Consider the following 16,451-nt stretch of genomic DNA (forward strand, 5'->3'; position numbering starts at 1 on the left):
TATAGGACTGCTGTGCTGCAGCTCTGCATTGCCTTACTGGGGGAGACCCTTTCCTCAGGGAAGAAATCTGCATGCAGCTACTGCAGTCATTCATGCTCCTGCTTCTCAGTGCAACACCCCCTGGCATTGCTCACTCCATCCATGCTGCCCAAAGCAGATAATGCAAGAAACTTGCAGAAGAGGGACTCCATTCAACCAGGTTATCTTAATCCTGATACTCACAAATGAAGACCAGCCACCATCTTCTTGACTGTATCCTGCATGAAGAAGCATAACCACAGGCTTCTTAGCATGTACAACTTTTAAACTATCAAGACATAACTTGATCAAAAGGACAGAACAAATCTCAGATCAGTTCTGAACCACAATACTATGTCACAGAAACAAGGTAGGTCTCTCAAAGGCAGGCAGGCAGTCATGAAAGGTACTACTAGTAACATTCTGATTGAAAACTAAGGGTATAGCTATCTTTGTATGAGATGATATATGTGCTGTCACTTCAAGCTTGTCCTACACCTTTAAATATAACTTGAAGTAGAATGCTTTGAGAATGAGCACAGACTTCTTAGCTCTTCATTTAATATTATTCAATCTTTCATATACAAAGGTTTTTTTTAATTTCAGTACGACTCAGGGAACATGGTAGCTTGCAGAAATTTTAAGTGTTCATGGCCTATTATGAAAATAATTGAAATAAAAATTCAGAGCACAGCAGTCATCTAGAAGCTTACCTCTCTAACACGGGGTGCTGCTAGCAGTAGGGGCGGAGGGTACAGGTGTTGGAACAGAAATACATAAGCACTGATACTATATATTGGGTTAAAGAAAGGCAGTTTGGGAATTCTCATGTAAATGTCTCTGCTCTTGTCTTTCTTCACCATCTTTTCTATTTTAAAAATATTTTTTCTTACTTGTTCTCCTGTAACTACTCCTCATTCTTTTTGTAACTTCTTCGTGCTCTTATCTTTTCCTGTTTGTTGTTTCGGGTTCTTCTCCCCCCACCCCCTATTTACTCTGCCCTGCAAGGATTAACTTAATATTTTGATAGTTTAAACACTTTTTTTGTTAGAGACTATCTGTCAGTAGACACTTACCTGGATTTTCAGGACATTTTTGTGTTTGGGCCCTACAACAAAGATACAAAAAAAAAGAAATTCCTTACATTTGCAATTCTTAAATGTTTGAAGCATATTAAAATATATTTTGAATAAAGGTAATAGTTAGCTTTAACGGTAGAACAAAGTTTATATAGATGAGTTTAATTCTATCCAAAATGCCAAAAACACACTACTTCATATTTTATATACAAGATCCTAATGTAAGCTAAACTGTCTTGAAAAATAACCAAGTCAGTGAGGTCAAATGTTTAGAAACAAAGGGACTCAGTAAATAAATTTATCAGGGGCCCCAGTCCTGAAAATAGAAACTTTCTTTACTAATTCCATTCGAGCTGCTGAAAGTCAAGTTCATAAATATTTATAGGGTTGATAAATACTTTTATGGTTTTCAATTCTAGTTTTGAACTCTATTTAATGCAAAGGTGTAAAATTATGTTATCAGATGATGTAAAACCATGTTATGTAGACTAAACTTAGATTTTCATTGTATAGGAAAATAAATTATTATTTTGTCATTAAATGTTCTTGCAATTTTTGCTCTTTTCCTATTGCAAGAATATTATATTCAATGATAAATCATGAAGTATTAAAAAGTGTAATGACATATAGGTCTATGAAATGCATTAATAATGATTTATTAATGCAGTAATATGTGCCTAGGGTTTATAACATTCCTAAAGGTTAATTTATTCAGGTGGAAAATTGTATGATATTTAAATGTTACTTGGTTCCGAACATGGCAGAAGTATCTAGGGTGTTCATGGGCTTAGGCTCTGCTATTCTTAATAGTTATTATTCTATTTGAATATATATTTCCATATATTCTATGATATATTATTCTTAATAATTAACAAAACAGAGGTTAATTTTATATAATTTCCAGGATGTCCTTCTGACCCATGTATTACTGATCAAATGGAAAACACTCCAGAGAAGATATATCTGAAAGCTTTGAAAAAGAAAGCTGAATCCTTTTACTTACCATTTTGGAAAGAAAGATAGCCTCCCTTCATTTCTGTTTATTTCTTGACTTAATTTACTTACAATTCTATTTGAAAGAAACACAAAAATAGTTTAAAAAAACCTTGAAAGTCATCAGTCATTTTCTTAGATGCTTTCCCTCTGTATTTACTAAATGAAATCTGGTCATTCAGAATTATTCTTTACTATGTGGTAAGAATATTGAATTTATCATCTTACTGCAAATTTATACTATAGAGTATCCAATTGAAAACTAGACTTTTTTTACATAGATGAAAACCCATATTGTTGAATCAAGTTTAAAAATAAACATTAAACCCGGCAAGCCTTAGAAACTTTGGGTGTGGTAGATTTCACGCACTAGAACACTGCTTTAAATAATGGTGATTGCATTTGTACTATTTTGCACGGAAAAAGCAGATAATGACTCAGGAAACAGTTTCTACCAAGCTTATGGTTCCAAAAGCAGGGATTAAATGGACCCTTTGTGTACTCTCTATTCTTTTTGTCTCCCTCCCTCTATAACCAAGATATACCCAACTGAGAATCCCTCCGATAAAGAAGGTGAAAATGTTGGTTTAGTTCCATGTTAGAACACATTGGCAGGGCAGGGCAGAAGTATACATGGAACATACAAAGACTATAGCTTTATGTCTAGAGAGTTTTCCAAGTGGATGTGTTTGCCATCACTCCAGCACTGTTTGTGTAGAGCAGTAGGGTGAATAACAATCAGTGAAATGCAGTCTTGAGTGAAATTTCAGTCAGGGGCATGCATTTATGCTGCTAATATCGCTGGCATCCACAGCTGGCACAGACATCTGGGACTGAGAGTTTTTGTAGTGACTGAGTCCCTGAGAACAACTCTGAGGTTACAGGACAGTCAATACTGAGATTAGCAGCACTAAGTCCATTGAGAGCAACCAAATTCTGTTCTGCTTTATTTAGAATATGATTATTTTGTTTCAAAGGAAGTTTTTGTTTCAAAGTAAGCTTTTGATTAGTCATGGTCTGATTCCTAATTCTCAGTATTTCTGAGGAAAGTCCCACTGAGAAAGTCCTGTGACAACCAAAGCAAATTGGTTACATACATCTGGTTAAAAATACCCCATTTTACTTGCAGCTTATATTATTTAGGTCTATCAGAGACAGTAATTGTGGAAATAAAAGCAGTGTGAAAAAAAATAGGAACTCAACATGTCTGTTTATCTCAGATTCTAAATTCTATAAAAGCTTGTTTGTTAGTGCAGAATTCTTTTCCATGCATCTTCAATTTGGTCAGTCAAACTTTATATCGATCTTGTAAAATCTTTTCTAATGGCCAAGCAGTTACCACTCCATTTTGCTTTTCTTCTTCTTTCATGTCTTTTTCCACTACTCAGCAATAATAATCCCCTAGGTTTTTTCCAAATGACCTCATTTGTGCATCTCTTTCATGTCTAACTGCTTTTCCGGGCTGGGACTTGAGGAAAACAAGCTTTCAAGCAATCTAAGATTTAAAAAAACAGCCAACAAAAATGTGGGGGTTTTTTTTTGATCCTGTACCATGCAAAAAACCTTTCCCTTATTTTGAATATCTGAATATCCCTTCTCTCGCCCTTGTTACTTTCCTAATGCTTACTTTATTGTAATTCAAATTAAAAGATAAATTCAAGGCATAGGGTTACTTTGTCTGATAATGGAAAGTGCTATGGGCACAGATCAGGCTGCCAGCAAGTATCAGAGAACAAGCAATTTCAGCTCAGTAGGGTCATGCTGTCTGAAAAGGATGAAGATGGGTAGTTTGATGTTAAGGATATGTACTTAAGGACCCAAATATGAAAATAGAAAGGCAGAGGAAGAATATTTCGGGGGTTTTCTTTTTTAAGACGGTACTTCGCAATTTTCTGATTTGAAGTAAATATTGTTATGCTTGTCCCTTTTGAAATAAGCACATGCACAAATGTTAATTTAAGAAGGATTACAGCTGTCTAAATCTGACATCATTACCCAAGAAAATTGTATAAAGCAAGAAAAATGCCGAGTTATAGGCACAGGACTCCTCTTGCTCTTTTTCTTTCCCATGCAATGAACGTTCCTCTGCACAAGAAATTTCCTTCTGCTGCAGGTGATAAGGAAGTTGCTGTATGAGTAATAAATTCCACGTGAAACTTCAGGAAATGTCCTGGGGTGAACAGTGTACTGCGTGCACCAGTGCTTTGGGTGAGAATTGGATTATGGATCTTGTGTGTGACTTATTCTCTCTTGTAGAAGAGGTAGAGGAAGAATCTTTTTTAATATTGTGTTTATTTTCATCTAAAGAAATGAAATTAAATCACTGGGTTTAGAGCTAATAATTCTTTTGGTTCAGACCTCCTTGGGTGTGAATGAGACCTGAGTGTTTGGAACCTTTCTGGACTAAACCTGGGCTGGCTGCTATGAGGATTTGTATCAACTGGCTTTTAAGGAAACACTGAAAGGAAAAAAATGCTCATCTTATCTTGCTGCAAAAATTTAATCATTTGATGCTTAAAATACAGTGTTTAATCTTTACTTCAACTTTATTTGAAATGTTCAGACCAATGGCTCAGAGAGGTTATTAGACGAAAGCAAGGTTTAGAATGTAATACTTTACAAGCAACATTATTACAGAAGATGGGTGTGCTGAGCAGCTGAGTCTGTAGCCATGTGAGGAAGGAAGTACCAAAACCACACTGCTTTCTGAGTTGTGGGAGTGGGTGATAGGAGAGGATAAGGCAACAGCACTTGCAGAAAATGTTACTCAGACTTCTCTTTCTCTTTCTACCTCCTCCACCAGATGCTTAGCTTAAAACTGGCAGGAAGTTGAAAATAAGAATTAAAAAACAACAAAAAAAACAAAAAAAAAACAAAAAAAAAAAAAAAAAAACCAAAACCAAACCACACAACCAACCCCCAAAAGTAGTACTCCAAAACTGGCTTTTGTTTCCTTAACTGCAAATATTGTTGTCATGAGTAGAATCCATTCTACCTGTATTGGGATAAAGGACTTAAGGTGGGTGAGAGAGATGGAAAGCAAAGTCCTCTAGGATCAGTAAGTTGCACAGTTGCATACTGAACACTGTGAAGGGCATAGCTTGTGATGAAGTCTTTGTTCTGGCCTTTGAGAAAAGTGTGTTGGGCAGATGTAGTACTATTATGTTGGCTTCAGAACTGACTGAATATCAGTTATGTTCTAAACCTTTCAACAACCTTCAGCATCTCATCTGAGATAGCATGTGTGCACACACATTCATCTCTGCCCAAGCTATATCTTTTTAAAAGAGAAGGGCACCATATAATTTCTTAATTTTTAGATTTGCACGTTGACTCTCCTGAAAGTAGAAGGACTTTCAGAGTGTGCCATGTTTGCAGGCTCTGAATGTGTCCCATTCAGAACTCAGCGTGCTTACCATGTTTGAACTGGAAGATACAATTATTTACTTTAATGCAACGATGCTCTTTTTATTGCTGGAAATTTTCACAAATGCTATGGAATATGCCATCAACTTTCTGACCAAGGTTGAAAATTTCAAATCTCAGCTTTGCCAGCAGTCTGTCACTGAGGACAGCCAGAGATCTACAGCCTGTATTAGTACCTTAACTTATGGAAGACTTGGAAATGTTTTCTCTCAGGATAATAAACAATAAGCATGGCAAAGACTAACTTCAGTGTTTAGATCATAGGTCAGGTATTGACCAACCACCAACATTATTTTGAATTAAATCTTTGCTTTTTCTTGTTTATTAATTCTGACCACAGTAAGGAACATTGTGTAGAATCTGTTTTAAAATATTTTGCAAGACTCACATTTGTTATCCACAAATATAAACCTTTATGACCTTCTGTGACTGCCAGTAGTGATGATGAGCAACAAGAAAACTCCATGTGTCCCTTAAGCTATATCTTGGCCTTTTGTTTCATTAGATTTATTAAAATGTTAATTACAGCATCATGATTAGGTCTGAGTTTCATTTAGCACTTAAGACAGATATTCAGTGTCTGCTCTGTGTAAAATGTACCATATCCCTTCCATGCTCCACCAATGTACCACTTATTCTTTCAGGATGCAGTGTGTTATTTGTGAAGCTTTGGGTGTGTATGTTAATCTAGTGCTATTAATGTTAACTTAAATGGTTGTCTCATAAGATATAGCAAATACAAGAGTAATAGGAATGAGCACAACAAAAAATGTAAGTTTTTAACAGATTTTCATATTGTTCCAAAAATGCCAAGCGTTAAGCATAGTGTATGTTTGAAGAAAATGGGTTGCAACTGTGCAAAGTTATTAATAACTGACAAATTGTTAGGTCAACTGTGATGTTACCTCTTACTTAGGATAACAGGTACATTCATGATAGGCCAATCTCTAAAGCTGATGGTCATGCCACAATTTTTTATTTTAATTTTTCATTGGGAAAAGGGAGAAAATGTATGCGTTAGGTGTTCCTACCAGTGGATTACTTGGTCCAAATATTGCTGCTCCGTAAAGGATCATGGCAACATGCTAATTTGGGGATAATGGCTGAATACCTCCTGGGTCACAGATTTCCACCAAATCTGTGAACAAGTGAGGTAGGGAAAACCCTTTGTGGTCTGAAGACTGGGTTCCACCACATGTAGTCATGCAGTATCAGGTATTTCAAAGATCGTTCAGTGCCATAACAGATCTGCGTAGGTCACTGGAACAGATAGGCATATATCTCTTCATAGAATGGTAACTATGCTTAAATTCTTCAGATATGGTTAGTATTCTTAAAAGTAAATTTTTACCAACTGATTTAAACCTGATACTCTGTATCTTCAAATAGAAATACATATATTCAAGTAGAAATACTATGTGGTGGCATTTTCTGGTTAGCTTGAAGAAGTGCCTGAAGCTCAGCATGTGTCCAAGTACTGCCTTTTGAACAGGAGCCTTAAACCAGCCCAAGAATCTCTCTTTACTCCCTCTTCCTATGTCCACCTAAAGCAGTTCAACTACAACACAGAACTGGCAAAGCCCAAGTGGCTTTTGCCGCCTCCCACTTGTTTAAAGGAAAGGGTGAAAGTGAAGCAATGAGTGGAGTTGCACTCTGCCTTTTGCTTTGGGACCTTGTGCCTGAACTAGACCTTTGATTCTACTGTGCACCTAAGTGAGAATGAAAGAAATGCTTCTATGTTAAATCAAAATATAGCATTAATCAGTGTTAATTTTCTAAACTTCTCCTTAAGATTGCTTTAATAGCAACATAAGTACAAGAGGTCTCAGGGTTCCAGAGAGCAACAGCATCATAAATGTAAATATACTGAATGAGAGTGAAAACTTCATATTTGTGAGAGAAGCCCCAGATGGAATAATAGTTTCAAATTTGAGGGTTTATTTAAAGGTCTAGATAATGCAAAGAAAGAAGGGCATGTGGCTTTCCAATCATCTCATGCTCTGGCACAGCTTTATGCATAATTCAAAAATGAGGACAATTTTTGATTTTGATCCTCTCACATACTCCATGACAAAGTCAGTCTTCAGTCTTCCTTTTCCATCTTCCACAAGATAAAATGCTCTAATGGACACGTGGGCTACATTTCCTTAACCATGCCGGTAAAAACCACCTTGTGTACAAGACCCCTGTGTCTCTTGCAGGCATACAGGAAAGTCAGGTGGTGACTGCAAACAAGAATGGGAATCGCTGCTGAGGTGAATGGACTGTGGAGCTTGTTAGGGTCCCTCAAAAAATCTGTGTGTGGACTGTGCAGCTGCAGGGGCAGGGAGTCCTATGCAGACTTATTGTCCATTAATAAATTGTCCATAATAACTTACTGCCCATTGCCAGAATAAAAGTTGCAGGACTGTCTGGATGCATCAGCCACTTTTATATGGTGCCCTTATATACGTAAATTTTTTAGAAAAATTTTCAGTAAAGAGAAATAGAGAGTTTTAAAGATTTTATGAAGTATTTTAATGTTAAAAATAGTGTTTAAATCATTTTTTTGCTATTTAAAATTAAGCCAAAAGAAGATTCATTAAGATGTGCACCTATAATATGCCTGGTGGAGATTAACTTTCAAAATAGTAATTCTGTTAATAATAACAGAAAATTGTGGTGATTTTTTATTTGTTTCAGGAAATGGCCTATCATACTTTGTAATGACATCTGTTGCCTACCTAGGCACTTCAGGATTCGTGTAAGCATCACAGAATGATCCCCAAGTAATGACACAGTTATATTCAAAATCTGATCAGTAGGTTTGCTCAAATGTCTGTATTTAGTAAAACCACATCCCCAGCTCAGGAGGTCTGTATGGATGCAGGCTGCGGTTTGCAGACCTTGTATATGTGCAAGTGCTGGGTTCTGTTCTCAGTACATGTAGGTCAGCATAACCCTGCTCAAGTTACTGGGGAACAATCTCTCTTGTATATGTGCTTTTTATTCATCCCACTGGCCAATACTGTAAGTGTGACACTTGCTAGTTATATTAAGCATTTTTACAGAACGTGCTCAGATTTTAGCACTGTTGTTAAGAATCAGGTACTACAACTACAATATGCTAATGTGTATTTCAGCTTGTAGAAAAACTTTTCCTACTAGGTGAGGCCTGCATTATGGTATGAAAGTAAGGTGTGAATATGTTTTAGTAGAAGTCAACAGCAAGCACTTTGCATTTTGGTGAGAGTGTGGAGATTTTGAAGTAATGAAATTAATGTTAAAAAAATTACAGGTTCTTCTATTCATTAATTTTATATTGTTGGATTTGGTTTTGTGTTTTTTTTTTTTTTTTTTTTTTTCTAATGGCAACCCGTTCGCTTTCCTATTAAAGCTCTAAATTCTTGTTTTAAGCAGTGTCATTACATGGTGGACCCCACACCAAACTTTTTCCATATATATTCACAATATTCTAGTGAGTTATTTCCCTGTTGATAAGTGTGGAGAAAGCTAAGAACAAAGGCATTAGTTCCAGAACTTTCATTTGGATTTATTAATTTACTTATTTACTCAGTTCACCCTTTACTCAGTTCACACCAAGCTTCACCCTTCTTTTAAAGCTCTTGATTTCAAGTTCTCTTCTTGTTGAGAAACACAAAAGATCTGATTAGAAAAGGCTGTTCATGTTCTGCTAGGGTGTTACAAGGTAAACAAACTGTGAAAATCGAACTTTAAAAACATTTTTATGATATCAGTAGATCAGACGAGGAGATAGAAGCAACTCCACATTGTGAGATTTCATTCTAACTATTCATCTATGACATTAATATCTCTTGTATGTGTATTTTTATTAGACCTTCCACTGACCACTTTTGACTCGCAAATTTGAAAGGTCATCACCAAAAGTTCTCAAAATTGGAAGTTCGAACAAGGACAACATGAGGTAATTTTGTCAAAAGGCTGTTAAGGAGGGACAAACTATCAGGGAATTATAAGTAATGTGTTTTACAGCATGGTAAGATGAGTTTTTCATCACAGACGATCTGGTGTAACTCTGGTCCCTCAGTCTCAGCAACCATAGTTAAATGTAGGTAAATGTTGCTTTTAATTGGCAGTAAGTTAAAATATATTGAGACATTGGGGCATCTTTTTTTTTTTTATATCATCTGGGCCCCCTTACGAGCACATCATATACTGCCAATCCCTATTACCGGGAAATTTATTGTGTGAAAGTATAGATATGAACTTAAGAAACATGTCATGTCCAAGGCTTTCAAGTTCAGGTCCTCACATGTCCGATCCAAACAGAAGTATCTTCCTGCCCTCAGATCCAGTCACCATCTCACCCATAAGTGTATGAAATACAGACCACACAGGTATTTCAAAACTTTTCAGTACTGTTAGCTTCACCAAAACATCTTACACAAGCTCTGATGCATCAGAAAAGGCGAAGGAGACTGTATGACCCATAGCAAAATCAAGATATGTAGAGAAGGAGTCTGGAACTGGGAAATGATCAACAAAGTAACAGCCATGTTGGAACAATCTAATTCCTTTTTTTTCCATGCGTCTCAGTTAACTTCCAGTTAACCTTCTAACTTCCAGTTTAAATATGTACCACAGAATTCATAGCACAGTAAAATCCTTCATTTTTCATCATGAAATAGAAGAAGCAGCTAATTTCTCTGTTACTCAGTACTGACTTAATGAGATTATTGTTCTTCGTTTAGTGACTTTTATGAAATCTATTCAGACAAATTTGAAACTTTTTCAAGGCCTAATCCGCAGGAGCTGAGGAAAGCTATTTAACATTGAATCAAATGTTCCAGACTGATTTAACTTTAACACCTACCTAAAGGAAAAGTACATGATGAAAATCAGCTGAACTCCTCAACTGTTGTGTACATCTGCCTTTTTTTTTTTTTTACGTTAGGTTAAAGTCAGCAGTTAAGAAGTGAACAGTTAAATCATACTCCGAAGGTAGTTGCAAAAACTTGCAACTTGCAAGTTAAATTTGCAAAAACGTTTAACTGTGTGTAGCTGCTGACATTCATAGAATTTATGGATGAGTTCTTCTGAACATCCCCCAGACAATTTTGTTGTATTGTATCACTGGTTTTGAGCAGTCATGACAACACTCCTTTTATTGTGAAACTCTCCTTTTTCTCTCAGTACACTGTAAATAACAGGTCTCTAACTAATCATTTGCAAATCATTTGCCTGACATTTCCTATGAGCTTTCACTGCAAACCAGCTGAAATAGTTTTTAATATGAAATTGGTTTGGCTCTACTTACGGTACTCTGAGTTTGGGAAATTTCTGAATATCATTTTCAGACATGTTCTGAAAAGAAAACATATAGTATATATGACAAAATTGTCCATAGAACACGCTGTGACTTACAGAAGTTTGCAGACTCAAATGTGTGGCATGAAGTTTCAACTGATAGGAATATAAAGTGCATAGAAAAGCAATGCAAGACAACAGCCTGCCCATCCCATGACTCATACGAGAAGTGAACCCATTTTCATTAAAAATCCTCTCTATTTTTTCTGTTTTTCTGGATGTTGGGTTTTAATTTATGTTGCTTCCAGCTGTATTAAACTAGTTAGGAGGTTAATAAACATCATGTGTATTTGTTTACACACAAAGGACTTCAACAAAATAATCACATCTAACTTCAAAGAGAAGTATTTCAATAGCTAGAATGTTTTAATGGTAGTTTGTTAAAAAGATCTGTAAGGAGATGTAAAATCTTAAACCAGCTCTTACCAGATGAGAGTTGGGTAAGTTTGTTTACCAGCAGATGAGCCATTATTCCAGGATTATTTTCAAATTAATGGAACTCTGTGTAAAGTTAAAATAATTTGCTTTTCTGATTTGGATTCTAATCCAGTTCTTTACTGATGATATATTGTCACATTGACTTACAGGCAAGGTTAAAATCCATCCCTGCTCTCCTTCTCAAAAGAACTTGAAATAAAACCCTGTTCTGCAACAGCTTCCTCCCTAGAGATTGTCAAAGATTCTTAAGCTAAAGCAGGTGAACAGACAGTAAACCAAAAAATTCCAGAACTATTTTTAAGTCATCTTCTTTTTTTTTTTTTTTAATCTTTTTGTTCTCTTGCTTTCTGGATATTGCTTTTCATTGTACATTGGCATCACCTAGCATACAGGGAAACATATCCTTTATGTATTTATTGTTAAATAAGTCTTGAGATACTCTAAGTTGTCTCAGTGGACCACGTCAAACAATTAAGAGACATCTTGTGCTACTGATTATGGGTGTGAGCTCAACAGAACATGCATGATCTGCTTGAAATCATCATCAATGCCATTCTTTCCAGCAATTTTGGGATTAGGCTTCTCACAGTAAATATAAAAGGACAGAATATTTCAAATGCTTTTTTAAACACTTGTAGTTTTAAGGTAATGTGCAATGAAATGCCCTTTGTACAGGGCTGTTCCTGGTATGGAAGGCAAACTTCTACCAGAGATTCTGACTTTATGCTATTTTGCTTCACATCTTTTTAGTAAGCTAAAAAATATGGTATGTAAGTGGCTTCAGAAGCTAGATATATTGAATTCGTTCATGTCTGCGTAGTGAAATCAGGCAAAGTCGTGCATGATTGCAAAGTTTCAAGGTAAAACTGTAAAGTTTAAAATAGAGCACCATTTGCTGGAGTTTTATGCTAAGAACCTTATCTAGCACATCACAGTATATGTAAAATCACATGTTCTAGTGGAGATGTAGCTGGAAAACTCCTTGGACTTAAGAGCAGCCTTGGAAGCCTAACAAAAATCTTTTGAGGCTGGAGAGTGTTTCTTCCTCCTTCAACCATAATATAGCAATTAGATTGCAGATTACTCCTGACCTGATCTTACACATGTTGTCTTGAGAGCTTTACTGATGCTCCTGCAGAGAGAGTCAGCCTCTCTCTTCCATCATTTGCAACTCCAAGTTCAGGTCAGAATTTAGTGCATTATGAAAACTCTTGAGAAAGTGTTTTGTTTAGTTAATCATAAGCTTCGCAAACTCTCTTTGGGACATGGATGATAGTCTGGTTCTTTCTGTCTTTCTTACTGCCAACAAAAAGAAGTTTCTAATTACACACTGGTTCACAATGCTATCAATGATTTTCAGGACAGAACAAATCCTGTCTGTGTTTTCCAGCACTATGTTTCCTCTGGGAGTAATGACAGGAGTAAAACACAGGAAAAATGTATTCCCTTTATGGAAACGTCCTGCAGGATTTACTGAAGAATCATAATTCTTTCTAAAGAATTTTTAAGCTTCTCTCTGGAATTCTATTCTGGTGATAAACCTGACAAATATTATGGGTTTAAACTCTCATAAAGGGGCCCATGTTGCTGTTTTAAATATTAGAGAATTTTATTAGAATAAGTTACATGGAATCCCTCTGGTTTTATTCCTACTACATCTCGACTGGACTTTCCTTGTGGTACCCAGTCACAGAAATGTGACTTTGAAACTAGGATGTTATTCTGATAAATGAGAGAGCAATATTTATAGTCAGGTTTACCATAAAGATCTGACAACAGATACAAAACCTGCAAACACTCAGTCTTAACAGTTTCTTCTGTGTGAATGTAATTTGGCAGTTTCCAATAACTTACAGCATGTAAAAGATATTTCTTAAAAAAAAAAATTCATACAGAGAAGCAATTTTTTTTTTCAAGATTGCATTGTACTCTAGAATATTCCACTTACAGTCTCCTTTTGTTGTTCTGCTTAACAGGTGAACCTTTTTTGCATCATACAATTCGCCAGTGGGTCAAAAGTTGCACTCCGAGCTATGTATTTACAGAAACACTCCAGAAGTAATAAAAAAATTACAAAAAATCACTTAGGGATCATACAGTTACTGCTCTTGTTATTTGTACCTCACAAACTTCCAGAATTTCATAATGCTTCCAGAGCCAGAACTCCCACTCCAGCCACAGATCCTTTGTGCTTAAGCTAAGGAGAACGTCTTAAGGGTTAGTAGGATAAATCCTGTGACACACATCTGAGTAATTCTGAGTCCACCCAGTAGGAGTCAGGTGTAATATCCTGTTCTTACAAAAGGTGTTTGAAAATTTTTATGTTACATTTCAATGAAATGTCAAAAAGCTTGATACATTAGGACAAGTAAATAGAAAATAAGAAGGCTTTAGAAGAGGTATGCATAGATTACCCCACTATGACTAATTATACAAATGATCAAAATGACTGCTTTTGGCAAAAATAGAATAGTTTATGTTTGGAAATAAAATAAAATAGAAGTAAAATGAAGTAATAATAAAAGCCCTTACACATCTTCCTGTCTATGTATTTAAGACCTGATAATAGAACCTATGTTGATGGAAGTTGTCAGCTTTTCTAAAGTTAGGACAAGTTGCTGGTAAAGCCTGGAGCAATGTTGATTTAAACCCACTGGGTCTTTGCTTATGAGTTTTGGCGCTCTTAAAGTTCATTGATTTTGTGTATTGCTGCAGAAGAAATCTAATTTTAACTATAGACTCATGAAACGGTGATTACAACAGAAGGCCAGTCATTCTGACCAGGTCTGTGTCTTCTTTAGTAGGAGAGGACAATTAATAAATGTGAGTTTTCTGTAGTTAGTATTCGAAAGCAAGCACTTCCAATAAAGGAAGAGATGAACTTGAGACAAGACTGTGGTTTGATAACTTCCCTGTCAGTTTAAAAAATACTAAAATATATGCATATTAAGCAACATGCATGGGTTCTCAGCATTCCATATTTAAAGCAAGATGACTGGCTGATTTTAGAAGAGGCGTTTACTTCTCATATTTATATCTCAGCAACCATCTGTGAGCTAAGTACTTTGCATCTGCCAATGCAAAGTAAGGAGGAGTCAAAACCATCACTTGACTGGAATCTTACAGGAAGGAATTTTACAACTCTACTTACCAAAAATCTTTGTCCATTTATGCTGTGCTTTCTCACAACTTTCTCACAGTCCTTATACTTTAACTGTCAATGAAAAGAAGAAGATTATTGCACCCTTAATTATGAGAATGGATTAAGGCACTTATACATACGGCTAGCTTTGAGTAGATGCTTTAAGTTACCCTTTTATGTGCTAGAGCCTGTATGAATGTAAACGTGGATTTTTAAAACAAAGATTTTTCAGTGGACTTGAGCATTTTCATCCATATAGGAACATGTAATTCCTCACATTTAACAAACACCTCACAGTTGCCTGGCCCAAAGAAATATTTGGAAAATGGATAGTTGTAATACTGACTGGGATGAACAATTGCAGAAAACAGGAAGTATGGCAAAAGCCTGTTTATCTGGGAATACTGAAACCCTGATCTCAGTCGCTGGATTCATTTTTGTGACCCAAAAACTTCCTCTTCTGGATTGAAATGCTGCCTGCAAATTCTCTGTAAAATTTTTGAAATCTTTTCCACAATATTATATTTTACAGTAGCATCTAGGACAATGACATGCATTTTAGAAGTTGATCATATACATAAGAAGAGAAAGCTCCTGGTCCTACCAGGCAAAAATTTAACAGTAATTTGGGGGACTTAGAAGAAGCAGCAAACCAAAAAGCTAGACATGTTTAACAAGATATGACTCTTAAATATTTCCAGTGGGTGTCTTAAATTGTTCCTTTATTTATTTGAACAGTTATGTGAGAACACAGCTTATATTTAGATCTGTCTAGAATGCATTTGTTCAAGTCCATACCAGATGGTACCCAAAGAGCAGGCAGACAAAGTGACTTTTTGGAGCCTTCAAGACAGAAGAATGACTCTGTGCTGCTGGGAGAATTCCCCTAAAGCAGAGAACATCTTATAGGGAGCATTATGTCCTTTCTTAGTTCTATCCTGTTTATTCATTTTAAGAATTGATCTTGTAACTTGGTGCTATATGAGGACAGATCCTGAAAACATCTGAACAGATGAGACAGTATTTCTAGGAGCCACCTTCAGTTATTCATATGCAGAAACAGACCTAACTCTGCTAAATATTTTAGGATACAGGTTAAGACTTTCGTGCAGACTGAGGATTTAAGCCTGTAAATAAAGTCTCGTTCATATAGTGAGTGTTCTCATGACATTACCAGCACGAGTCTGTATGCAGCAGTGAGCAACTGCTGTACTTGGTAGAACACATTGTGACTGAGACCTAACCTCATTCTTAAAGTAATTGATGGAAAATACTGCTTAGTGATTAAAAATAATCCTCGGGATATTACAAAGATGAATATCTTTACTTTTTCTAAAAAAAAAATGTTAAGTCTTTAGAAATTATTGGAAGGTTTTATTCTTTATTGGTCCTTCCCTATCTTGAATGCATGGTTTAAATTAACATAGGCTTTAATGATAAATTAGATGTTATTACTGTTAAGTATGAAAAATTCGTATTTGACAGAAACTGAGGACTTTCTTCATTACAGTAATACATCACAGTATTGGTACATAAACTACTGATGTGTATATGGGCTGAATTTTGCTAATATGAAGGTGTAAGCTAACAGTGAATTGGTGAAAATCTTACCACTGCCCTATGTCATGACCAATCACTTCAGGTGAAAGAAGATTTGAATGTGATTGTCCTTTGAAAATCATCCCACAATTATCTCAGTTTGGAAGGAAAAAAAAATGCTTATCCCTCTTGGACTTGAATCCTGAAATTTGAACATATGTCTGCACGCAAAATACATTAGTCAGATGCAAATAAAGCATTCCTAATGTATAACATTCAACCCTTTAATAATACGTGTGAGGGAAATTATCTGGGTTTATCTAGGGAGAAGATCTCGTCATTTATGGCAGTTGCCCAGAGCTGGGTGACTTAGGCTGACATTGTCTTACACAGACTTCTTAGATGACTTTAAGTAGATTCTGCCCTGATTCACCTCTACGAAAGTGAAATGCCAAAGTTATCTTTATCCTGGGGGGTATCGGGATCAG

At 35.8% G+C, this 16,451-nt stretch overlaps 1 protein-coding gene across 1 annotated transcript in view; it reads right to left on the bottom strand.

The window, feature by feature from the left end:
- Positions 1-16,451, bottom strand: part of LCP2 (lymphocyte cytosolic protein 2) — a 33,815-nt gene that overhangs the window by 15,566 nt on the left and 1,798 nt on the right. The window contains exons 2-6 of the mRNA XM_032992693.2: positions 14,434-14,496; positions 10,795-10,841; positions 2,101-2,166; positions 1,095-1,126; positions 223-257 (exon numbers count right to left, since the gene is read on the bottom strand). Coding sequence (XP_032848584.1) covers positions 223-257; positions 1,095-1,126; positions 2,101-2,166; positions 10,795-10,841; positions 14,434-14,496 — 243 coding nt within the window. The remainder of the gene's footprint in view (positions 1-222; positions 258-1,094; positions 1,127-2,100; positions 2,167-10,794; positions 10,842-14,433; positions 14,497-16,451) is intronic.

Source organism: Tyto alba, unplaced genomic scaffold (genome assembly GCF_018691265.1).
Source record: "Tyto alba isolate M040663 unplaced genomic scaffold, T.alba_DEE_v4.0 Super-Scaffold_17, whole genome shotgun sequence".
NCBI lineage: Eukaryota > Metazoa > Chordata > Aves > Strigiformes > Tytonidae > Tyto > Tyto alba.